Below are 26982 nucleotides of genomic sequence, written 5' to 3' on the forward strand. Positions count from 1 at the left end.
CAACCATGACATCAGCAAAACCGCTCGCCCACACGACACTATACACGCTGTTTACCATCTGCCCTGTACAGTGAAAACCGGGATTCATCTGTGAAGAGAACACCTCTCCAAAGTGCCAGATGCCATTGAATGTGAGCATTAGCCCACTCAAGTCTGTTACGACGACAAACTGCAGTCAGGTCGAGACCCCGGTGAGGACAAGAGTATGCAGATGAGCTTCCCTGAGACGGTTTGACAGTTTGTGCAGAAATTCTTTGGTTATGCAAAAAGATTGTTGCAGCAGCTTTCCGGGTGGCTGGTCTCAGACGATCTTGGAGGGGAAGATTCTGGATGTGGAGGTCCTGGGCTGGTGTGGTTACACGTGGTCTGCGGTTGTGAGGCCGGTTGGATGTAATGCCAAATTCTCTAGAATGCCTTTGGAGACGGCTTATGGTAGAGAAATGAACATTCAATTCATGGGCAACCGCTCTGGTGGACATTCCTGCAGTCAGCATGCCAATAGCACGCTTCCTCAAAACTTGCGACATCTGTGGCATTGTGCTGTGTGATAAAACTGCACATTTTAGAGTGACCTTTTATTGTGGCCAGCCTAAGGCACACCTGTGCAATAATCATGCTGTCTAATCAGCATCTAGATATGCCACACCTGTGAGGTGGATGGGTTATCTCAGCAAAGGAGAAGTGCTCACTAACACAGATTTATAAATATTTGAAATAGGCCTTTTGTGTACATAGAAAAAGTCTTCGAACTTAAAAAAAAATAGAAAATAATCGTTAAGTTGCAGCCCTAGTCAAGACGCCTGATTTGCCCATACTTAGGTCAGTAACTCAGCATGTAATGAAAGAAGCATAAGGATGACTGCCCTAGAGCATGCACCTTCAAAAATAATTTAGCAAAGGCAATGCCCATATTTCTAAATTAAAAATAACGTGCAGCACTAAATGAATTAACACTCAATAAAGATGTATAATAAATAGTGAACAATGTGACTAAAATAACAGAAAGTCCCAAGTGAAAAATGGAATAGTGAAATTTCAGGGTGATGATCCACAGATGGCATCAGATCCCAACACCAAAAGGAAAGACAAATAGGGTCCTTTCACACAGCCGCTCCGTGTGTCCGCAAATCATCCTATTTTTTTGCGGATGATTTGCGGACATAAAGTGAATGGCACTGCGGATGTCAGCGGAATACCATCCGCTGACATCCGATTTTCCTCCTTTCAGTTCTGTTCCATTTTTTCGAAAGGAACAGAACTCTATTTTTTCTTCCGTGTAAAAAACGGAAAGGAAGGAAAATCGGATGTCAGCGGTGTCATCCGCTGACATCCGCAGTGCCATATACTTACATTATGTCCGCATATCATCCGCAAACAGATGGGATGATATGCGGCCACACGGAGCGGATGACAGAAATGTCATCCGCTCCGTGGAAAAAAAAAAAGTCCCGCAGCGGACCTTTCACACGGAGCGGCCGTGTGAAAGAAGCCATAATCACGCTCACCGGAACAAATGGACCCAACTTGCCATATGACAAAGAGGGTCAATAAAGGCTCATACGGTATCCGGCGGATCTTTAAACTGTGGTTGTGGATGTTGGAGTTTGCAGGTCAGCGGATCAGAAGGAAAAATCCTCTCTCCCCGGTTTACATGGAAATAATAATCCCAAACAGAGCAAACAGTGTAAAACCACTTTAACATGATTTATTAAAAGTAAAGGGTACACTTACAAACATCCAGAAGCATGAGACAAATATTAGATGCATAGATCAGGCAGTCCTTAGCATGTTCCTGGCTGTATAGGCAAAGTCCTGACGCGTTTCATCAAACATGATTTAGTCAAAAGGTAAATGCCAGAATATTAATATTTCTATTCTTACTGAATTATATTGCACATGGAAGAGGAAAATAGCCAACTTCTGTATAAGAGGAGGAAGAGGGCAAAAAGAAGATCTTCCCATTTAGGGTAAAGTTCCACTTTAGGTAGAATAAGCAAATACAGTAAAACCTTGGATTGCGAGCATAATTCGTTCCGGAAGCATGCTTGTAATCCAAAGCACTCTTATATCAAAGCAAATTTCCCCATAAGAAAAAATGGAAACTCAGATGATTCGTTCCACAACCATTTATTCATAAGTCCTTCAGTTTATAGTCCATATAAAAAGATTATAGCATTGCGATAGGTTATATAACCATATAATGTCCATCCACAAATAGCCGCTTCCACAAGGGGAGTGGAAGCAATATCCAGCAGGAGCTACAGAGTATCAAAGAGAAGAGAGGCACCTCTAAGTGTAGCAATATGGTTCCATTTAATGAAGGTACAACATTTAGCAACTCACATGGTTGATGAATAAAACAGGCACATCTAAGTATGAAGGCATCCGGGGTAAAGCTGTCCACATAGACTATCTTCTGCACCGCCTGCTGCCAGTCTGTAATCCTGACCAGGGAAGACCACCCTGCAGTAAAGCGATCTGAAAGCGAGGGGCAGCATGGAAGGGATGACGTAGATGGCGGTGCGGAGGATGGTCTATGTGGACAGCTTTAGCCTGGATGCCTGCATCCTTAGATGTGCCTGTTCCAATCATCAACCATGTGAGTTGCTAAATGTTGTACCTTCATTAAATGTAACCATATTGCTACACTTAGAGGCGCCTCTCTTCTCTTTTATACTCAGCTGTGACTTGAGGCTACTTGTATATCAAGACATCGCTTGTATATCAAGTCAAAATTTATTTGAAAATTTTGCTTGTCTTGCAAAGCGCTCTTAAACCAAGTTACTCTCAAACCAAGGTTTTACTGTACATAGCAGGACATTCTGGGCTTGCTCACAGTAATATGTGGTGTTTTTACCATAGAGGAAGTGTAAAGCACAGAGCACTAGTTACTGTTTTTTCCTTCTTTCCTATACACCACAGCTCAGCAGCAGTGCATATAGAAATGCTGAGACAAATGGAGCTACGCATGAAATGCAGCGCAGGACTGAAACATGCAGATTTCTGCTTCAGCTGCATTCAAGTGTGAACAGGGCACATAGAAGACAATTGTTTTCTGACTGCCCTTGCGGAGACTTGCAGTCTTCTAGTGCAGGAAACCGAAGGTCTCCACACAAGTGTGAACTAACCCATTATATTGTTTGCAGAATAATTTAAAGTGTAAGTTAGGGCCGCCTTTTTCAACCAGGGTGCCCGGGCACCTGGGGTGTCTTGAGGCATCTTCAGGAGTGCCTTGGCAAAATGCCTAAAGATTTATCAAAAACTGTATACAAGCCAGGAGGTGGATGAAACCTGCCTTTTAGTTACACAAAGCCACAGGTTTTCAATATGCTCCATTACGGCTTTCTGTACACTGGCATCCTAACAACCAATGTCATCAGTTGATAAGAAGGATGTCTTGTCACCTCCACAGCATCCTTGTTTGACCCTTCTCTGTTCTTCTCCCACAGCACTGGGATCACATTGACTGAAATTGAGGGAGAAGAGAAACATTGGCATAGTAGTCAGTACCAGTGTGCAAAAGTGTATTTGCTTTGGAAGAAAAAAAATCACTTCCAACGTTGGGTATCCTACTTGTGTGGATGTTAATGCATTATGTAAACTATTAGAATAGTTTTTTACATTTTAGAATTTGGTGCCTCAAGACTTTTCATAATTTTAAAGTGTGCCCTGAGATTACCTAAAATTTAAAAGGGTGCCTTGACTGAAAAAAGGTTGAGAAACACTGAGTTAGGGACAGCTTTGTTTTGTGAAGGCAATTTGTGTAATAATTTGCTGCCAGGGAAAGTAACATTTCTTCGGGTGTTTAAAAGAAGTGTTCCTTAGCAAGTTCAGTGACATTTCTGAGGTTATATGTCATTCCTAACGCCTGGCTCACATTAGTGTGATCAGTTTTGAAAGGGATTTCAGGTGCAATTATGCAGTGAAAGTGCTGTGCAATTTTTGTGCAAGAGCTTTGCAATTATAATTTGATTTTAGTGGCGTGCATCTTTTGGCTGCGATTTTATGGCTTGGGTACTACTGCTGCTCCTGCTAATACTTCTACCACCACCTCCAGAAATGACAAATGGGCAAAAAATGCAACAAAACCACATCACACACACATACATGCATTTCCATTGAATTCCATGGTCCACAAAAAAAAAAAAAAATACTGCATTGCACCAAAGTAACACAGGACCCTTCCCCAAAGCTGCATCGCAGCTGCACTGCATTGATGTGAGCAGCCACCATTAAAACCAATGTTATTTGCATTGTCATGAAATCCTATTAGTGTGAACCAGGACTAAAGTTTTTGCAATTGCTGAGCAAAACAAAAGAGGGTGAACTATTTAGATGCACAATCTCACAGAATGTAGTCTGTTACTTTGGTAGCAAAACGGGACCAAAGATTCATGTAGATATTTTTGCACACAAATTGCACATTAACATGCAAATGCATTTATAAAGATCCCTTTATAGGATGATACTGAGTACATCTAGGATCTCTCCAGAGGTTCCTCGAACAGAATGATCAATATACTGACCATCAATGTAGGGATAAAATAAGTGTAACAAGCATCGATACATAAGGGTCGCTCTAGATGTGCATCTAAATCTCCCTTTTCCCTGAAGAATGAACCGAATTCAGATTGCACTTCAGAGGCTACTGACAGGCGGTGAGGAAGTGATGCAATGCCACGAATGGGTGCATTGCCTGCAGTTGCTTGACTGTACCATGTTCAGTGGGTTTGCTGACCACTGATCGCAACGTGACATAAATTTTGCCACAGCGGGAACAAAGCATTATGACCGCAGCATGTAAATACCCCCACCCATTGCTTATTGCACATTAGGGGGGGTGGGGTTGGGTTGACAGTTGGTGGGCTTATGTCTAAATTAAGACTTTTTTTCAGGTCACAAAGCTAAAATGATTATTTGCTGTACAGTTTTGTCAGCAATGACACCCAAAGTAAGCTGAAAATTTGACATGGCTTGAAATAATCACTATGGCACATGCTTTATCACCCAACACTGTGTTGTTCAGTTTGAATTTCATGATGACAGCGCCATTAGTCAGCAAAAAGGGAAGATGAATGGGAAGATATGCTTGCAGTAGTTAAAATAAACCCCTAAAGTCATACAAAGGCCATCCGGGTCTGTCCTGATAAAGTACAGTTTCATCATCAAGGAGTTACTTTATTCTGTGCTTTAAAGGGTAACTCCACTTTCACGGGAGGAAAAAAAAAGCAAAGAAAAAATATCGCCTATACAAATGTGACACAAGTCATATTGTAATTGAATATTATTGAAAATGACCTTTCCTTTTGAATCTGCAGCTCTGTAATTTTCTGAAACTGCAATGCAATATGGCAACCTGGAGGTGTTATGAATGTGTACAGAACCCCCCTGTAAACATTTTCTGCTTGTGTGATTGGCTCCCCAAATTTTCCCAGAAGTCTGCGCTAAGACACAGGCATCCCCTGCAACAAAAATGTCTGTTTAAACGAATTTAGAAAAAAAAAAAGTCTGTTTTAATGAGATACTTCCAATAGATCACGACTAAAGGGAAGCAGACACAATTTTCCTCATTCGAGCCCTGCAGGTGTGCAGCTGATTGAGTCTAATGGGAGTGGTTTCATAATTCTCACATTCCCACATGGACACAGACAATCACACAGGGATTTCTTCAGAATACCAAAAGGTAGTAATCTGCAACAAAGATGGTTAAAATCCTTGTAATGTACAGAGATCACCCAGAGGGGAATTTTTTTGTCTCAACAAAAGTGCACTCACACTTTAAAGGAATCCTTAAGGCTTCATGTACACTAGCCTACCGTGACCGAAGGAAAACCATGAATCGCAGCAACGAGGCAGCTCCTAAACTCTGCTAAAGGCCAATGTGGACACACAGGCTTTTATTGAGTTGAGGAGCTTTGGCAAAAAACTGCCAAAAGCTCCTAAATGCAAGTTTAGGAGCTGGCAAGAGCTGCCAGTGTACATGAAGCCAAACTATGGAAAATCCTGTCCGAAATCCAGTGAGCTTCTAACTTTCTGTAGTGAGCTGCCAATGCTGCACTAAAATCTCAAACCATGTTATCAGCACCACCCAATTTATCTCTATGAACACCTTCTCTGTATGGAAAAGCAGAAAAGGGGTGATGTTTTCTGTAGCCCTAACAGTCCTTGCCCCAGGGTGACTACATGGTCCTTTCACATGTACACTACACCCTAGGACAGGAAGTGTGTTACTGGCAGGATCAGCTGATTAAAATAATAAAAACTGGTAGACTGAAGTAGATTTCATTTTTCTTTGGGGTTGAGGTACACTTTAGGTATTATTAGAAAATAATCTGATCTCTACTACATAAAACATGCAATTTCACTTGAACAGCAGACAAAAATATATCACCAAAAACATCCAATATTCTACGTGCCAGGAACAACTTGTCCATCAGTATTTCTAATTATCGGCTTGAAGATGTTATCCGTGCCGTTTACATTGCCTTCCCCAGAAAGCTGGAACATGCAGACAAACATTTGACAAAACCAAGCTCTGAAATTCAGTGACAAACACCAATTCAGAGTGACAGCACATTGGGCACAGAACATAAATGTTCGCTATGGCTGCCAAACCATCACACATCACATGTTGTGAAGGAAAACCAGGATTAAAAAGGCACCTCAATAGCTAATTAGCACTTGGGCTTCTTCTTCCGAATGGTATGATGTGGATTGGGAAAGTGACCAGTTCATGGGAACAGAGGCACAAAGACGCAGCGGACAATTCCAATGCCTAAGTCAGTGTAGTGTGGGACAGGATGGTAATGAGCTTCTCCATTCAAGAGCCAACAAACTGCAGTCTGGATTTCTGAAAGACTATTGTGTAAACATTCGCTATGAAGTGACTGGTCCTAGCATACACAAACCTGTGTTGTGAAATGTTTCCCCTTGCCCTCAGGACATGGTACAGCCACGTTTTACAAGTAAATCACATGCAAAAACCTGAATGACAAACTGTCTTCAACTAGGAATAGTACAAATTTAGTAAGGACAGAAACTTTAAAGTTAAAGCGGAGATCCAGCCGTTTTTTTGTGTTTATTAAGTCAAAAAGTGTAGCTGCTGACTTTTCAAAGAACACACACTCACCTGTCCCATGGTCCAGCAATGCGGCCGGTGGGAGCCTCGGTTCTCTCCCTCTTCCCCCCCCACAACGCCGGCATCTCTCCTGTGGGCACCTGGCTGTGACAGCGGGTACATGTCCAATCTAGGTATCCACTACCACCCCCCCCCCCCCCCCCGCAAAAGAATGATATGGCAAAATGTGGCATGTCAGGGGTTTAGGAGGCCTTAAAGCGGAAGTTCCATTTTTGGGTGAAACTCCGCTTTAAAGTGGAGGAAAACCATAATTATAGATATTTTTAAAAACGTTCCCTCCCTCCTCCTTCCTATCCTACCTCACTTATATAAAAAAAAGAAGATCCGTGTATTTGCCTATTTTCAATCTACTTTGGTCCAGTCACATGATTCCGCAGTGACGTCACCCATAGGTGCTCCCTCAAATCCCCTGCAGCCACCACTCACTGACACAGGGGTTCCAGAGCTGTAGGATCATGTGACCGGAGTGGATTAAAAAAAAAAAAAAAAAACACTTTTTTTTTTTTTTAAATACAAATTAGAAAGGATTCGGGGGGAGGGGGGTAATATTTAAGAATAATTTAACTACATTTAGGCTTCTCTTCCCCTTTAGGGCCTATTCACAGTATGTGCAGTTGTTGTCGGGTGATTATATGGCACCAAGATGGCTAGTGGAATAGGGTGAGTGTGTTTAGAACTGTGGTGGTAAGTATAAAAAAAAAAGCCTCAAGTCACAAGAACTAAAAATCCAAAAAAAAAAAGTCATAAGTTGGGAGTCACTGGAAGTCAGTTGTACAGCTGCCATGTAAAGTGATGAATTCACTGAGTATCTGTAGAAGGGGGAAAAAAAAACCCACACACAGTGCATCGCCAAGTGTAGATCTATCAAATGGAAAGGCAATTAAAAAAGAAATGCACTTACATTTATTATGAAGTTAAAAACATGACATCCACTGAGGGGGACTGCAGAGCTCAGCAGGGTATGCAGAGTGATGATGGAAGTGCTGCAGGGAGGCGGCAGAGTCATCAGGGTCGCTGCTAGGTATACAAAGCTGGAGCCAGGGATGGCCCGGAGCGATGTACAGAGTAGTGATGGTGAGTCCTGCAGCAAGCCAGCGGATGGATCTAGCAGGCAGCAGGAATATGAAGCATTGTCCTCGGCTGGTGTTTTGGAATGCTACCCTTCTGCTTGATGGAAATACAAAAATCAACTGTGGAATGTCCTGAGGACGCGGTTACCCTTTTCGGGGCAACAAAGCCTGTCCATTTGTCAAAACCTCAGTAGAGGTCATGTTTTTAAAGTGTTACTAAACCCACAACAGTAATATCAGTCTGTATAATGCAGTAAAGCATGCTTGTTATACTCACTGTGGAAACTAAGGGGTTAATCTTCTGCAATGTGTAAAAAGGCTGTCTGTCTGTCTTCTCTGATCCTTCCCTTATTCCACTGACTCCAGAACATGTCCAGATAAGACTGAGCCTTTGGAGTCAGGCTGCACATGCTTAGTTTGGGGTGTATTTTTTTTTTCCCTTTGGAGAGTGCATGTGATCAGCACAGGGCCAATCAGCACTGGGTCCTGGATCCTGATAGGACAGTTCAGTGCAGAATGAAAACTCCTCCTACAAGCTTTACCAGGAACTAATAGAAGTCACAAGACTGCTATATACTGCTGAGATGAGAAAAGGTTTTCAGCAGTTTATATTTACTAAATTACATGTTCTGTGTACCGTAGGAGACCAGATATAGTGAATGCAGGCTCCTAGGTTTAGTAACACTTTAACTTCATAATAAGACCCCATTCACACTGGGGCGACGCTACTTGCCGGGGCGACCTCACAGGTCGCGGTGCGCAGCTCGCACCACGACCTCGGAGCGGCCGGCACGGACTTCATATCATTGAAGTCAATGCAGGTCGCCCCAAAGAAGCTCCGGACCCTTTTTCTAAGTCGGAGCGACTTGTGTCGCTCCTATTAGAACGGGTCCACAGCTTCTCTATGGCAGGCGACCTACGGCGACCAGGTCGCCTGACAGGTCGTCCCAGTGTGAACGGGGTGTAAATGTGAGTGCATTTCTATTTTTATTGCTTAATTGATACATCTACACTTCGTATGTTTATTTTGCTCCTTCTACACGAAGTGCCGCCAACTATGTGCAGGTTACTACAATGACACACAGAAAATAGTTCGTATAGAGCAGAACACATATGTATGATATTATGTAACATGTTTCATAACATTGCACCGCTCTGCATGTCACTGCACAGCAAGCACAGAGCACCACGCTGCTGTGCAGTGACATTAATGAAGTGTCCCCTTTTTACACTTTTCACACAGTTCCATAATAAAAAAAAAAAAGGAGCCTTGTGCTGCAAAACAGCATGCATTGCACGGTCCCCTGCCCCACGGCTCTGTCTGCAGCTCAAAACAATATGCGGGCAGCAGTGTTTTGGGCTGCAGGGAGTGAACAGGCCCTTAAAGGTTTGTCATTTACTGGCTAGATCTGCACAGGAAAAGCAAGTTTTGTATACACATTAAGCCACTTGCACACAGGACGGTCAGTCTGCTGTGCATTCTTTCCAGTATTTTAATGCACCAGGGAGAGAGAGGTACAGCATCCAGCATCACTGTCTGCAGCCTGTCAAAGTCTATGGTAGGCTGTGGCTGAACACTGAACTGAGTGGTGATCATGTTTAGGGCCCTATGCATTAGGGACAAATACCCGAAAAGCAGGTCGTCTGCATCCGAGCTTTTGACTTTTTCATCAGGTGTTTAAAAAAAACAAAAAAAAAAACGTATAAAAATGAATGGTCCTTGCTCCCATTGTCTAACTATTTGAGTACCTGTCTGGAAAATGGCACTTTTCAGTGCAGAGATAATTTGACAATGCAGCAATGTGCTTGATCTTTATTTTTTACAATATAAAAAAGGAAAAAAGAAACCCATATGCCTTTCATTCTGTTATAAAGCATATCAGGTAAAAATGCCAGGACAGTACGAAAAAAAAAAAAAACAAATTACAACTTTTTTGGAAAGTAGACAACCCAAGGTTATCTCTAAATTATTTTGAAAATGAAAAAAAAATATGTTGGGAGTGTCAATCCCTTGTGTTTCCCTTGTAACCCTTAGTCATTCCTCTTGCATCACTACAAGATAAAAAAAATGAACATGAAGGTCCGCAGGAAGGAACATGAGCGTTGCGGGGAACACAGAAGATCTACACTCCCAAAAGTGTTAGGCCTCATGCACTTTTTTCCTGCCTCTAAACGCCCCTCTATGTTAGCCTATGAGGTTTGTCTACTAAAGCTGAAGTGCACAAAACCAGGTCCACGTCTGCATAGAAACCAATCAGCTTCCAGGTTTTATTGCCAAAGCTTAATTGAACAAGCTCAGGGTAGAAGCTTATTGGTTTCTACGCAAAAGTGAGTATGATTTTGCACTCTCCAGCATTAGTAAATAAATCCCAAAGGGTCCATACACGCAGAGGGGTTTACACGCTTAGAGTCAGAAAAAAATGCAACACGCATTAAGGCTCAACACGTTTAGGCACGTTCGCATGTTAATGCATTCTAAAGGCCAGAATTAATAATCAGGCCAAAAGAATACATTAACACCAAACACGCACAAATGCACATTAACAAGTATGCAAGATGTGGCTTTAGGTGCGTTTTTTAAGCTGCAATTTCCTCCCCTGGAGCAAACGCATCCTGTGTGGGGCTTTAGTTTTAATAGACTCGTCAGCCAGATAACTGAGTCAGAGTGGTGTTTGGTCATGCAGGAGGCAGAAGGGCAAGACGAGGCTTTATCCTGGTGCCTTGATGTCACCAATATGGTCTCCACTATATATACTTTATTTTGCTGAAATAGTTCCCTTCTTGTTTTACTCTATCTTAATACTAAATTCTACACACAATGGAGCAATCAATGAATCATGTGACCAGTGAGTAAGGATATCATCTACATTTTATAATCATACAGGTTATGAACATTGCCAATCAGCTGTGCTCCTGACCAGCTCAGCTAGAGAACCTAACCTCTGCGCTGTGTAATCTTGATAAGTACTGCCATAAATGGGAACATAAAGCTGTAAAATAATAATAAATACAGGCTTTTAGATTAGGAGCTGAGGATTAGTGACTTTGCAAAGAGTAAATGCCCAACATACAACATGAATTCACATGAGCACACTAATGACCGCAATCGCCAAGCTATGAATTGATAGATACAAGCTTTCTTCTGTTAGCAGAAACAATTGAATAAAAGCACTGGGTTTAATATCACTGCATCAAGCTACCATTGAAAGAGATGATTCTAGATGTCAGTTATACAAAATTCACCAGCGAAAAAACAATACTAGCATAGTACATACTTCAGTGCTCGCCAATACCACCTGGCAACTAACATTGCCTTTCATTATTGATTCTTATTCAACTTAACACATCACCATAGGTTTGGCCATAAAGCAGTCATGTTCACCTTTCAGAGGATGCATGGGGCCTGCCTGGGCTTTATATATATATATATATATATATATATATATATATATATATATATATATATATATATATATATATATATATATATTACACACACACACACACACACACACACGTAGTGTTTATCAGAGTAGGAAAATATGTAAATATCTGGATTATATTGTAGCACTTTTCAACAAGGATTATGTGTGGACAAAATCTAAATAACATTCAGCACAGTTCTCCATGTATATTTCCCTCTGTGATGCCTCTTAAAGGAGTTGTAAAGGCAGAAGGTTTTTTTCTCTTAATTAGGGATGCACCGATCCGGCTTTTTTGGAGCCGATACCGATATCTGGCGAGGTGAAATCGCTGATACCGATACAGAGCTACACACAAAGCTGCTTCATGTGTACGGCTCCTCCATTCACAGGCGGAGTGCATCTGATATCACTCTGCCTGTGAGCCGGTGTTCCGTGAGAATTACCTACCCTCGTCACTTCCGGTTGCACGGCACTGTATGTCATTCGGCATTTACATTAAAACAGCTGTGCTGCAATACGAGTGATCTCCACTCCTGTCCCTGTCACTTCCCTCATCTCGGCTAGTAAATATAAAAGCGGCGGCGGGTGTGTATGAGAACATAAATCACGGAGCCGAGACCCGCTTTTATATTTACTAGCCAAGATCAGGGGAGTGACAGGGACAGGAGCGAAGATGACATATTGCAGCACAGCTGTTTTAATGTAAGCGTGGCGTGGGTAGGTTTTTTTCACGGACACCGTCATAATTTCCTACTAGTGCGCATGCGCACTAGTCAGGTCCTCAGCTTTTCCATTAGGTATCCGGGGCTGGGAGCATGCGCACTGCTGCGCTGCTCAGCTGTTCCTGGCCGGAAGTGACGAGGGTAGGTTTTTCTCACGTTACACTGGACCTATACAGGAAGTAACGGCTCCCATCCCATACTACTACTGCACCCAGTAAGGGACGGCTGAGCCGTTACTCAGCAAAAACCGGATCGGCCAGTGGGACGGCTGAACTTTACCGATCTCCGATCCAGCTATTCTGTCCGGATCGGGGCCGATTTTCGATCCGAATATCGGATCGGTGCATCCCTACTCTTAATGCATTCTTTATGAATGGACATATGGAGCTGCAGCTCGGCTTGGGTGCCCCCATAGCAACCTGCTTGCTGTGGGGGTGTTGTAAAATTTTGTCGGACCCGTGAAAAAAAAAAAAAAAAAAAAAAAAAAAAAAAAATCGGACCTCGTCACTTCCGGTGATAGAGCATCACAAAACAGCGGATGGGAGTCGTCCGTGCGCATGCGCAGAAGACATTTTTCGAGGTTTGGCAAAATTATAACAGAGAGCGGACAGCTGATTGAGAGGAGGCGGGGCTGAGGTGCGACGGAGGACACATATGCAGAGCTGGTGGAGGAGGCGGGACAGAGGTGCGGCCGTGTAATATATGCAGGACTTTAGCGACTCCTTATGTTTTATTATCTTTAGCAATTAACGTATTATTTATCCTTAGGATTTCATTACATTTAGTATTTCTTATTTTGTATTATATAAATAGTAAATGTAATGAAATCCTAAGGATAAATAATACGATAATTGCTAAAGATAATAAAACAAGGAGTCGCTAAAGTCCTGCATTTATTACACGGCCGCACCTCCGTCCCGCCTCCTCTATTCAGCTCTGCAGATGACGCGGCGGTGTCTTCCGTCCCACCTCAGCCCCGCCTCCTCTCATTCAGCTGCCCACTATGTGTTATAAGTTTACCAAACCAAGATAATGTCTTATGCGCATGCGCACTTGAGACTCCTATCACCGGAAGTGACGAGGTCCGATTTTTTCACGGGTCCGAGAACATTTTAGAACACTCGACAGGAAGGAGGACCAGGGAGCGGCAAAGAGGGACCTGAGGAGAGGATTATCTGTGTCACTGCAAAACCACCGCACCGGGGGGGGGGGGGGGTACTGTATAACATGTTACTTTAAAAAAAACACGAGACTTTACAATCAAAGAGGAGCTTCAGTCTCCCCCATAAAAAAAAAAAAAAAACAGCAACAAATACTTTAGCTGCTGACTTTTAATAGAAGGACGCTTACCTGTGCCAGGATCCAGCGCTGTCCTCACCAAAGCCAATTCTTCTATTGGTTTTGGGTCCAGACGTCAGAATCTTAACTAAGGGAAACTGGCAGTGAAGCCTTGCTGCCTCACAGTCGCATTCCCCATCGCTGCATTTTGTGAATGGACACATCACAGGTCCCAGAAGGCTGTGGGGGAATGAGGGGGGTGAACTTCTGCTCATATTGCTGTGGCAATCCACCGGGGAAGTGGATACTTGTCAAAACCAGGAACCAACTCTCCCCAGAAAGTGCAAATTATTAAAGAGGAGCAAACAAGCAGAACTTCCCCTTTTGGGTGAAGTTCCACTTTATATACTGTTAAGTAATGGAAATTACCTGGTGACCCTGCCAAAAACGCAGCCAGCTCCTAACTCCCTGTACTAGGCTGACAACACTACCTCTGCGGCACTGAACCTACAGGAGAGAGGGGGAAAGAGCAGGTAGCTGGTATAGGAGGCTGACGAATGCTGTGACTGTAAAGCAAGAGCAGCACTGGCTTAATACATTCAAGTCCCAGTCAGGACACTATCTGCATGGAGTTTACATATTTTTTACTGTGCTTGTATGGGTTTCCTCTAACGCCTCCAAATAGATGCTAGTAGGTTCATTGACCATACAATGATATTCTACAGAGCCTACCCAAGATGGTTGGCCCAACAGCAGATAAAATGCTTTGAGAAACCAGGGACAAAAGCATTATAGAGATAATTATGGAGCAACAATGGTATCATTGTCATTAGACTGCAGGATATTAGGTGCAAACTGCATTTGTGGAAGGATCACTGGGTATTTTCAGGACTTGCGTTGTTTTAATTTAAAGACATAACATTGAGAAATGTGTATGTTTTGGAGAGCTGGGCTCCATACTGTTTTTACATTTTGCCCAAATGCACACAAAGGATACCAAATAATCAAAAATCTGGTACATAGGATAGGCCTTCCATTGAGCAAGGTCACCAGTTTCATTGCATGGCCATAGGCAGGATCCTGGACATTAAAGTGTTACTAAACCCACAACAATGCTTGTTCTACTCACTGAGGAACCAAATGGGTTAATCATCTACACTGTGTAAAAAGGCTGTTTGATCCTGTATGCACAGATCCTCCTCCTCTTCCACTGACTCTGAAACATGTCCAGATAAGACAGAGCTTTTGGAGTCAGGCTGCACATGCTCAGTTTGGTGTGCATTGCTAGACATTTATTTTTTTTCTTGTGAGAGTGCATGTGATCAGCACAGGGCCAATCAGCACTGTCCAAAGTCTGGGGCCCTGCAGCCTCATAGGACAGCTCAGTGCAGTATGAAAACTACTCCTATAAGCTGCACCAGGAACTGAAAGAAGTCACAAGACCACTAAATACGGCTGATGAAAAAAGGTATTTAGCAGTTTATATTTACTAAAATAATTGCAGTTCTGTGTAGTGTGGGAGAGCAGATATAGTGAATGCAGGTCCTGGGCTTAGTAACACTTTAATGAAGGTTATCAGATCGATGTGACAGAAATGAATATGGTCCTCACTGTATCCGGTCATCTCAGTCATTCTTTATGTAAGCTGCTATCCGTGGAAGGCAACACAATCTGCACAGGCGGTCAACAATTTACTGCAGAAAATCGCCATGGTATAAACATCTACAGGATAAGAAAAAAGGACCAATGCAGTGACAAAGGATTGGGCATTACTGGTGGCTAGCTGCTTCATAAACAAAATAGCAGCACAAACTGTATGTCACTTGGCCAATACTGGTGACACGTGAAATAGTAAAAAGTACTTATGGAAAGAATAAAAAAGTCAACATTCGAAATAGTAAAAAGAATCACATAGGAAATGGTTTCCAATGTTGTAGGGGGGCCCTTGGCAATGTTGTAGGGGGGCCCTTGGCAATGTTGTAGGGGGGCCCTTGGCAATGTTGTAGGGGGGCCCTTGGCAATGTTGTAGGGGGGCCCTTGGCAATGTTGTAGGGGGGCCCTTGGCAATGTTGTAGGGGGGCCCTTGGCAATGTTGTAGGGGGGCCCTTGGCAATGTTGTAGGGGGGCCCTTGGCAATGTTGTAGGGGGGCCCTTGGCAATGTTGTAGGGGGGCCCTTGGCAATGTTGTAGGGGGGCCCTTGGCAATGTTGTAGGGGGGCCCTTGGCAATGTTGTAGGGGGGCCCTTGGCAATGTTGTAGGGGGGCCCTTGGCAATGTTGTAGGGGGGCCCTTGGCAATGTTGTAGGGGGGCCCTTGGCAATGTTGTAGGGGGGCCCTTGGCAATGTTGTAGGGGGGCCCTTGGCAATGTTGTAGGGGGGCCCTTGGCAATGTTGTAGGGGGGCCCTTGGCAATGTTGTAGGGGGGCCCTTGGCAATGTTGTAGGGGGGCCCTTGGCAATGTTGTAGGGGGGCCCTTGGCAATGTTGTAGGGGGGCCCTTGGCAATGTTGTAGGGGGGCCCTTGGCAATGTTGTAGGGGGGCCCTTGGCAATGTTGTAGGGGGGCCCTTGGCAATGTTGTAGGGGGGCCCTTGGCAATGTTGTAGGGGGGCCCTTGGCAATGTTGTAGGGGGGCCCTTGGCAATGTTGTAGGGGGGCCCTTGGCAATGTTGTAGGGGGGCCCTTGGCAATGTTGTAGGGGGGCCCTTGGCAATGTTGTAGGGGGGCCCTTGGCAATGTTGTAGGGGGGCCCTTGGCAATGTTGTAGGGGGGCCCTTGGCAATGTTGTAGGGGGGCCCTTGGCAATGTTGTAGGGGGGCCCTTGGCAATGTTGTAGGGGGGCCCTTGGCAATGTTGTAGGGGGGCCCTTGGCAATGTTGTAGGGGGGCCCTTGGCAATGTTGTAGGGGGGCCCTTGGCAATGTTGTAGGGGGGCCCTTGGCAATGTTGTAGGGGGGCCCTTGGCAATGTTGTAGGGGGGCCCTTGGCAATGTTGTAGGGGGGCCCTTGGCAATGTTGTAGGGGGGCCCTTGGCAATGTTGTAGGGGGGCCCTTGGCAATGTTGTAGGGGGGCCCTTGGCAATGTTGTAGGGGGGCCCTTGGCAATGTTGTAGGGGGGCCCTTGGCAATGTTGTAGGGGGGCCCTTGGCAATGTTGTAGGGGGGCCCTTGGCAATGTTGTAGGGGGGCCCTTGGCAATGTTGTAGGGGGGCCCTTGGCAATGTTGTAGGGGGGCCCTTGGCAATGTTGTAGGGGGGCCCTTGGCAATGTTGTAGGGGGGCCCTTGGCAATGTTGTAGGGGGGCCCTTGGCAATGTTGTAGGGGGGCCCTTGGCAATGTTGTAGGGGGGCCCTTGGCAATGTTGTAGGGGGGCCCTTGGCAATGTTGTAGGGGGGCCCTTGGCAATGTTGTAGGGGGGCCCTTGGCAATGTTGTAGGGGGGCCCTTGGCAATGTTGTAGGGGGGCCCTTGGCAATGTTGTAGGGGGGCCCTTGGCAATGTTGTAGGGGGGCCCTTGGCAATGTTGTAGGGGGGCCCTTGGCAATGTTGTAGGGGGGCCCTTGGCAATGTTGTAGGGGGGCCCTTGGCAATGTTGTAGGGGGGCCCTTGGCAATGTTGTAGGGGGGCCCTTGGCAATGTTGTAGGGGGGCCCTTGGCAATGTTGTAGGGGGGCCCTTGGCAATGTTGTAGGGGGGCCCTTGGCAATGTTGTAGGGGGGCCCTTGGCAATGTTGTAGGGGGGCCCTTGGCAATGTTGTAGGGGGGCCCTTGGCAATGTTGTAGGGGGGCCCTTGGCAATGTTGTAGGGGGGCCCTTGGCAATGTTGTAGGGGGGCCCTTGGCAATGTTGTAGGGGGGCCCTTGGCAATGTTGTAGGGGGGCCCTTGGCAATGTTGTAGGGGGGCCCTTGGCAATGTTGTAGGGGGGCCCTTGGCAATGTTGTAGGGGGGCCCTTGGCAATGTTGTAGGGGGGCCCTTGGCAATGTTGTAGGGGGGCCCTTGGCAATGTTGTAGGGGGGCCCTTGGCAATGTTGTAGGGGGGCCCTTGGCAATGTTGTAGGGGGGCCCTTGGCAATGTTGTAGGGGGGCCCTTGGCAATGTTGTAGGGGGGCCCTTGGCAATGTTGTAGGGGGGCCCTTGGCAATGTTGTAGGGGGGCCCTTGGCAATGTTGTAGGGGGGCCCTTGGCAATGTTGTAGGGGGGCCCTTGGCAATGTTGTAGGGGGGCCCTTGGCAATGTTGTAGGGGGGCCCTTGGCAATGTTGTAGGGGGGCCCTTGGCAATGTTGTAGGGGGGCCCTTGGCAATGTTGTAGGGGGGCCCTTGGCAATGTTGTAGGGGGGCCCTTGGCAATGTTGTAGGGGGGCCCTTGGCAATGTTGTAGGGGGGCCCTTGGCAATGTTGTAGGGGGGCCCTTGGCAATGTTGTAGGGGGGCCCTTGGCAATGTTGTAGGGGGGCCCTTGGCAATGTTGTAGGGGGGCCCTTGGCAATGTTGTAGGGGGGCCCTTGGCAATGTTGTAGGGGGGCCCTTGGCAATGTTGTAGGGGGGCCCTTGGCAATGTTGTAGGGGGGCCCTTGGCAATGTTGTAGGGGGGCCCTTGGCAATGTTGTAGGGGGGCCCTTGGCAATGTTGTAGGGGGGCCCTTGGCAATGTTGTAGGGGGGCCCTTGGCAATGTTGTAGGGGGGCCCTTGGCAATGTTGTAGGGGGGCCCTTGGCAATGTTGTAGGGGGGCCCTTGGCAATGTTGTAGGGGGGCCCTTGGCAATGTTGTAGGGGGGCCCTTGGCAATGTTGTAGGGGGGCCCTTGGCAATGTTGCAGGGGGCACTATGGAAATCTGGTTTCATTCAATGGTGTGGATTCTAACCCAATCTAAGAGAAGATCTTCCTTCTTCTCAACATTATCAAAGATGTATCGCCTGAACTTTTCCAAAACATGCCAATTTACACATGCTCACAGATAATTCAGTGTAGAGAATGATAAGGCGCAAGAAACCTTTTTATATCACTGTACCTTACATAGCTGTATGCACAGCATATACCAGTTCAGTGGTATCCGACTCAGTGATTCTATGGACTGACTTGCCCTCTGGGTACCATGTCTGATACACTTTGAGCCTTTGCTATAGAATTTTCTTAGTGAATTTTTTGGAGGTAGTTGTATTGTATAGATCACGGTTTATGCAGGGAGCTGTAAATGAATTGGTGGATAGCACCTCCATGCAGGAAATTTAGAATGGTTACCAGCACACCTGACCAGAAAGCCACTGTTCTGGTTTTCATTCGCTCATTCATCAGCCAGCTGTCTGTTCTCCCTCTTCTGCTTTTCCATTGTCGCAGGAGGTTTCAAAGAGGAATCAAACCCCAGTGCTGCAACGCATTTGGCTAATCACTAAGCCACCCTTTATATAAATTAAAGAGCAATTACTCAAATGAAGCATTGTCACACAAAGAACAGCTTTGGTCAATGGTCACAAACCATGACCAAATCAATATTTAGAAACATTCCCAAGCTATTATCTGTAGCATGTCCAATCCTAAATTACAATCCAATAATTAGGTGACAATTACAAGATAACCAGCAAGTACAATGCAATGCAATAACCTGACACACCTCAACAATGCCTAGAGATGTATTTGCTAACCCCAATAAAGGGTAAAATTCCCAATTTAAAAACAGATATGAAAACCGAATACGCCAAGTCCCTAATCAGTACAGTGTAGATGGATGACATTTTCTCTCAGTAATACACACCTTGACCACATTAATAGATTAATAACCTCGCAGTGCAACATCCTGACAAAGAAATGAAGAATACCCATAGACACCCCCAGGAAAACCCTACTATGGATGGATAGAATATTCCCTGCTCCACTGAGTGTGCAGAAATACTATTGCCCATACAATCACCGACAGGCAGGAAACCAGGAAAATATCATGACACTCATCCGCCATCCATTGCCTTTTGTGGAAAACTATACACTGATCCCCCAAGTATAGGACATGGACCCCAGGATGAATGTAGGGCACCTCTGTGCTCAGGTCTGTACAGGGGATATCTGCACTGGACAGACACCAAGCAAATAACATGAAAAAGAGTAAGAAGTCTCCAGCACGCCAGAAGAGGCCCCTTTCACACATACAGACTGTTGGTCCGTTTTTTATCCATCCGTTGAAGGATGAAAAAAACGGACAATAATGGATTCCTATGGAAAAACGGATGACAATGGATGATCATCCATTTCTATCCGCTTCCGTCAACATCCTTTTTTTGAACGGATGAAAGCCCTATTTTTCATCTGACAAAAAAAAGGATCGGACGACAAACGGATGTTGACTGAAAAAAACTGATGACAAAAGAAACGTGACTGAACTGATGAAACGAACCATCCATATGTGTGGAAGGGCCTTACTGTGCAAGTATCATAATCATGTCATGTGTAGGCGACACTGCAATGCCATTATGAGGCCTCACAAGGCTCAGGAAGAAGACCTCACCAGGACCCAAAACATTGGCACGGCAGTGACACCTGTGTGACATAAGCATGATGCATTCACAATAAACTGTGGACACATCTTATGGTTATGTAGCATTATCGCTTGTGGTCACTGCAGGCACCCCCCTGAAGTTAAAGTGGACCTTCACCCATTAAACCGCTTCTGTTTCCTGCCCTCCTTACACAATTTGAGAACATTTCCTCATATTCAGAAACATTTTGTACTTTTTTTGTTCTGCAGACTAACACTTCTTTGCCTAGGTAAGAATGACATAGGACCCCCGCTGCCTCCTGGGATGTTTACATCACACATAGCAGGAGGCGTGTTTTACAGAGGGCCATGTGTGTGCCATGCATGCAGACAGGACGCAGCCTCTGCTGGGTAACTGGAAACTGGCAGACACCCACAATATGAATACACAGGAGATTCTGTGTACAAATGACACTGATCTCTTCAAGGTCCTAAACCCCCCGATCCAGTGGCATGTGTAGGGATCCCCTCAGCATGCACAGACAAAGTCTCTGCCAAATCCCAGCACTGTCAGGACTGTGCAGTTCTGTTTGGGACTTTTTTTCGCAGGCAATAAATGTGACATTTCTCAGAGATGTAGCCTATAATCGAGCACTAGATCAATAAACACCCCCCCCCCCCATAGGAAGAGGACCCCAGTATGAAGGTAGGACACCCCTGTGCTTAGATCTGTACAGGTGGGGGGGTACCTGCACTAACAGGCAGTAAATAATATGATGTTCCTCAGCCATGTGCTGCATCTTATTGAACACTATAGACAATAAGCCATTATAGGGAGAGAACCCCAGTACAAAATGGAGGACTCCCCAGTGCTCAGGCCTGTACATTGGGGGGGGGGGGGTTACCAGCACTGGCAGACAGAAAGCAGCATGACATTCCTCAGCCATGTGCTGCATATTAAGGAGTATAAGGAAAGAGGACCAGAATTAATGGAGGACCCCTACTTTTAGATCTGTACAGGGGGTATCTGCACTGACAGATTGGAAACCAGAGGAATTTTGTGGCATTCCTCAGCCATGTGCTGCATTCTATTGAGTACTATAGGTGATAAGAAGAGAACCCCAGAATGAATGCAGGACTCAGATCTGTATCTGCACCGACAGACAGAAAACTTCTAATGAGCATTATTGGCTTTATTATTACATCACGCTCCTTGGAAATCTGCTGCATTTAAACCCAAAATCAAACATTATAGTGCAGCTTACCAATTGGTATATGTGATGGCTCTATTCATTTTCTTTTCAGCCCTGGTTCACATTGAATGCGATTTTGAAATTGTGCTACATCACTTAAAGTGGAGTTCCACCCTAAATTTATACTTACCTCCATCTTCTAGCTCCGGGTCACCTGAGAAACAAATGGATAAATCGCAATTTTTTTTTTTTCTTTACTTACTTCGTATAGAAGAAAATATACTTACCTTAATTCCTCTTCCTCCCCTCGGCAGCCACGGCGATTCGTCACTTCCTGGCTTTGCAATGATTCCTGGGAGCTGAACGTCATTGCTCCCAGGAATCAATGAGCCGTCATTCCCTTCTAAACAGCTTCTGGGCATGCCCAGAAGCTGTGCAGGGATGACGCTGCAGCCCGGAAGTGACGGCGGGGTCGGTGCAGTGCATCGTGGGACCGAAAAGGACAGAAGAGGACGCAGAAGAGGATCGCGCTGGCTTCAAGCTGCCCACACCTGAGATGGCAGCGCTGGACAATACTTTTTCAAGGTAAGTATTTCTTCTAAAAGGTAAGTGCAACCCGGGACAGATCAGAGGCTAGCCATTGTGGAATGTACTAGCCCTGACTGTCCCGGGGGTATTTTTATTAAAAAAAGGATTCCCAGGGTGGAACTCCGCTTTAAAGTAGCGCTATTTCAAAGCTACGGGTCAGTGGGATTTCAGGTGCAACTTGGATGACATCTGTGAGACTTCATGCACAGAGGTCTATGCAAGTTGCACCTGAAAATGCAAAAGTAGTGCCGGAACCTTTTTCCTATTGGCATGGCACCGCAAAGTCACACAGCTATGAACAGTTGCATTGCCAACAACGGTGTGACTTGTCCTGAGATTTGGAATCAAATTGCATGACAAGTCGCACTGGTGTAAACAGGGGCAAAGGGTTTCTTTCTTGAATTTTCACCGGGTGATCTGGCCAATAAATCTCTTTTTCAACAGAACAAGCAGTCCTGCAGATGTACAAGTTAAAAGTGTTGAGACAAACCATTTACCACTGAGTCTGACAAGGAGGCTTACAATGATCATCTTTTATTCCTTTAAAAACATTATCACAAAAGGAAAACAAAAATGTTGCTGTAACGGATTCTAAAGTATTAGCTAGGGTTTTTGGTTTTCGAGTGATTGTAAAGCACTAGATTTTATTTTTTAAAAACATGTTATAAGTTCATTCTCTGTGTAATCGTTTTGGTACAAAGCAGCCCTGATCCTCCACTTCTCGGGTCTCCTGCTGGCAGTCCTGGCTCAAACCCCCCCCCAAAGTACCCACAATTGCAAGTTGCTTGCTATAGGGTACTCCTGCAGGCTTGATTCCCGAGAGCGCTCTGCATGTCCATAGACCCCCCCAACTCTCTGCTCACTGGCTGCGAAAGACAGCAGGAGGAGGCAATTGCTCCTGCTGCTGTCTCTGGGCCAATGAGGAGGGGGGCACTTTAGAACAGTGCTGGATCGAGATGGGGCTTAGGTAAGTATGGGAGGGGAGCTGCACGCAGAAGGTTTTAGAATGCATAAAAGTGGAAGTTTAGACAAAATCTAACTAATACTACTCCATGCCACATTCTAAGCCTGAAAAGCAAAAATCGCTGTATTTACCGGTTCTGAAGCTGGTCCCATGCTGAGCTGTCAGTGGCGGCTTCACTGTGTAGGAGTGTGCAGGAGAGGTAGCCAGCAACAGAAGCCCCATAGTAAGTCTATGGGTGACGTCACTTCCTAGGCATTTCTCAGCCATAGTTGCTTCTCTCCTGCACACAGCATCTGCCACTGGATCAGCTGTAAAATAAGTACACCAATTTTTTTCTTTACAGGGCTAGATAGATTAGTCTTAGAATGTGGCACAAAGTAGGATTAGAGTTCATTAATTTTTGCCTAAACTTACACCTTAAGGTAAAAAAAAAAAAAACACTTAAGCATTTACAACCACTTTCAATTTGTTAGTGTTTTTAAATCTGCTAGTACATCTAACATTCCCCTTCCTTCCCAACAGACAGACAATGCAATGCTGCTGTCTGCCATACCTCCTGCGCGCCTTCATTCAGAGTTGTGTCCCACTAATACAGGAGGTGTGTTACTGGCCAGATCACCAGGTGAAAACAGAGGGGTGATAAAAGCCTATAAAAAAAGAAAAACAAATGCAGCCACCACATCTAATGATTTGAAACCTGCAAACGGTTAAATTTTTTGGTTTAATACAGATCTAATGCAGTACTATAGGCAAAAGCAACCCTGTTAAGGGAGGGGGCCCCAATATGATGGAGGACACCCCTGTGCTCAGATGCGTACGTTGGGGGGGGGGGGGGGGGGGGGAGTACCTGCACTGACAGACAGGGAATCATGCTGCATATAATAGAGTGCTATAGATGATAATAATAAGCCAGCATAGAGAGGGAACCCCAGTATCCAGGATGGATGGGGGACACCCCTGTGCTCAGATGCGTACGTTGGGGGGGGGGGGGGGGGGAGTACCTGCACTGACAGACAGGGAATCGTGCTGCATATAATAGAGTGCTATAGACAATAATAAGCCAGCATAGGGAGAGGACCCCAGTATGGATGGGGGACACCCCTGTGCTCAGATGTGTACAGGGGGTACCTGCACTGACACACAGGGAATCAGAAGAACAACATGACAGCCCTGTGCCACCCATTAATTACTATATACGACAATGCTAAGGCAGTATAGGGAGGGGACCCCAGTATGGATGGAGGATACTCCTGTGCTCAGATGTGAAGAGGGGGTACCGGCACTGAAAAACACGGAATCAGAGGAATCACATGACACCCCTGTGCCATGCATTGATTACTATAGACAATGCTAAGGCAGTATAAGGAGGGGAGCCCAATATGAATAGATTGTAAGCTCTAACGAGCAGGGCCCTCCGATTCTTATTGTATAAGGCCCCTTTCACACTTGCAATCCAATCCGATAGTCAGTTTTTCAGAAGGACCTGATCGGATGCTCCATGTATCTCTATAGGGCAGTGATGGCGAACCTTGGCACTCCAGATGTTTTGTAACTACATTTTCCATGATGCTTATTCACTCTGCAGTGTAGTTGAGCATCATGGGAAATGTAGTTCCAAAACATCTGGGGTGCCAAGGTTCGCCACCACTGCTATAGGGCATCGGAAGTCAGCGGAGACATGTCCGCTGACACCCGCTGCTATCCGATCCTGTCCGTGAAATCCAGACAGATGGAAACCCTATTTTCCATCCATCTGGCAGATCGGATGAGAACGGACAGGCAGTGAGGGGACCCCAGTATGGATAGAGGACACCCCTGTGCTCAGATACGTAGAGGGTGTACCTGCACTGGCAGACAGGGAATCAGAGGAATAACATGACACCCATTGATTACTATAGACAATGCTGAGGCAGTATAAGGAGGGGACCCCAGTATGGATAGAGGACACCCCTGTGCTCAGATGTGTAGAGGGGGTACCGGCACTGGCAGACAGGGAATCAGAGGAATAACATGACACCCATTGATTACTATAGACAATGCTGAGGCAGTATAAGGAGGGGACCCCAGTATGGATAGAGGACACCCCTGTGCTCAGATATGTAGAGGGGGTATCTGCACTGGCAGACAGGGAATCAGAGGAATAACATGACACCCATTGATTACTATAGACAATGCTGAGGCAGTATAAGGAGGGGACCCCAGTATGGATAGAGGACACCCCTGTGCTCAGATATGTAGAGGGGGTACCGGCACTGGCAGACAGGGAATCAGAGGAATAACATGTCACCCATTGATTACTATAGACAATACTGAGGCAGTATAAGGAGGGGACCCCAGTATGGATGGAGGACACCCCTGTGCTCAGATATGTAGAGGGGGTACCGGCACTGGCAGACAGGGAATCAGAGGAATAACATGACACCCATTGATTACTATAGACAATGCTGAGGCAGTATAAGGAGGGGACCCCAGTATGGATAGAGGACACCCCTGTGCTCAGATATGTAGAGGGGGTACCGGCACTGGCAGACAGGGAATCAGAGGAATAACATGTCACCCATTGATTACTATAGACAATACTGAGGCAGTATAAGGAGGGGACCCCAGTATGGATGGAGGACACCCCTGTGCTCAGATATGTAGAGGGGGTACCGGCACTGGCAGACAGGGAATCAGAGGAATAACATGACACCCATTGATTACTATAGACAATGCTGAGGCAGTATAAGGAGGGGAGCCCAGTATGGATGGAGGACACCCCTGTGCTCAGATATGTAGAGGGGGTACCGGCACTGGCAGACAGGGAATCAGAGGAATAACATGACACCCATTGATTACTATAGACAATGCTGAGGCAGTATAAGGAGGGGACCCCAGTATGGATAGAGGACACCCCTGTGCTCAGATATGTAGAGGGGGTACCGGCACTGGCAGACAGGGAATCAGAGGAATAACATGACACCCATTGATTACTATAGACAATACTGAGGCAGTATAAGGAGGGGACCCCAGTATGGATGGAGGACACCCCTGTGCTCAGATATGTAGAGGGGGTACCGGCACTGGCAGACAGGGAATCAGAGGAATAACATGACACCCATTGATTACTATAGACAATGCTGAGGCAGTATAAGGAGGGGAACCCAGTATGGATGGAGGACACCCCTGTGCTCAGATATGTAGAGGGGGTACCGGCACTGGCAGACAGGGAATCAGAGGAATAACATGACACCCATTGATTACTATAGACAATGCTGAGGCAGTATAAGGACACCCCAGTATGAATGGAGGACACCCCTGTGCTCAGATATGTAGAGGGGGTACCGGCACTGGCAGACAGGGAATCAGAGGAATAACATGACACCCATTGATTACTATAGACAATACTGAGACAGTATAAGGAGGGGACCCCAGTATGAATAGTAGGGGGATGCCTGCACTGACAGACATGTGATAGATATGAATGGAGGGCCCCAGACAACCTGTGGCTGTACAGCTGTAGGAAGATGACAGGCAGTGTGGAGGGCCTGAGTCTGGCCTGTCATTGCGGAGGACGGGGAGAGCACACATACATGGGGACATACACGGGGACACACATACTCACAGGATGCCGGAGCAGGACGTACACACGAAGGAGCCCGTCGTCATATTGGCGTAGGTCGGGCCGCGCTGGTCACAGTCGAAGCACTTGCGGTTGTGAGGGAGGCTGGTCATCTCCCGCAGCAGCTTCAGGTGCTTCTCCTCCTGCTTCCGTTTGGCGCTGGCCGCCATGGTGCAGTACCCGGGCGGGGGCTTCACACCGGGAGACACCGGGCGGCACCTAGCAGGCACAGTCAAGGGCCAGTGACGTGTGCGGGGTGGGCGGAGAGTAAGGGTGACGTTGCGCAGGGCGGGGCGTAGTGACGTGAGGGGCGAGTTCGGCAGATAGGAGAATCACACTGAGGGACGCGGAGCGGGAGTAGAAGGATGGGGCGGGTGTTCGGCTGAACTTTCCTGAGCATTCACAATGGAAAGGGAAGGCGAAAAAAATGCACCCGTCCCAACGTCACGGGGGAGGGAGCCGGAAGTTGCACTCGATACTTCCGGATTCCTTTACTGGTTGCCTAGCAACCCAATGGGAAGCGAGCCGTGCTTGTCCCTGTTC

At 46.1% G+C, this 26982-nt stretch overlaps 1 protein-coding gene across 8 annotated transcripts in view; it reads right to left on the reverse strand.

Annotated features, from left to right (window-relative positions):
- Window positions 1–26707, reverse strand: part of AGFG1 (ArfGAP with FG repeats 1) — a 165322-nt gene extending 138615 nt beyond the window's left edge. For all 8 annotated transcript variants that reach the window (XM_082249596.1, XM_082249595.1, XM_082249601.1 and 5 more), the window contains exon 1: window positions 26443–26707. In XM_082249596.1, coding sequence (XP_082105722.1) covers window positions 26443–26609 — 167 coding nt within the window. In that variant the 5' untranslated portion in view covers window positions 26610–26707. The remainder of the gene's footprint in view (window positions 1–26442) is intronic.
- Between the last annotated feature and the right edge of the window lie 275 nt (window positions 26708–26982).

This window comes from Pelophylax lessonae, assembly GCF_965119305.1.
Source record: "Pelophylax lessonae genome assembly, chromosome: 3".
NCBI lineage: Eukaryota > Metazoa > Chordata > Amphibia > Anura > Ranidae > Pelophylax > Pelophylax lessonae.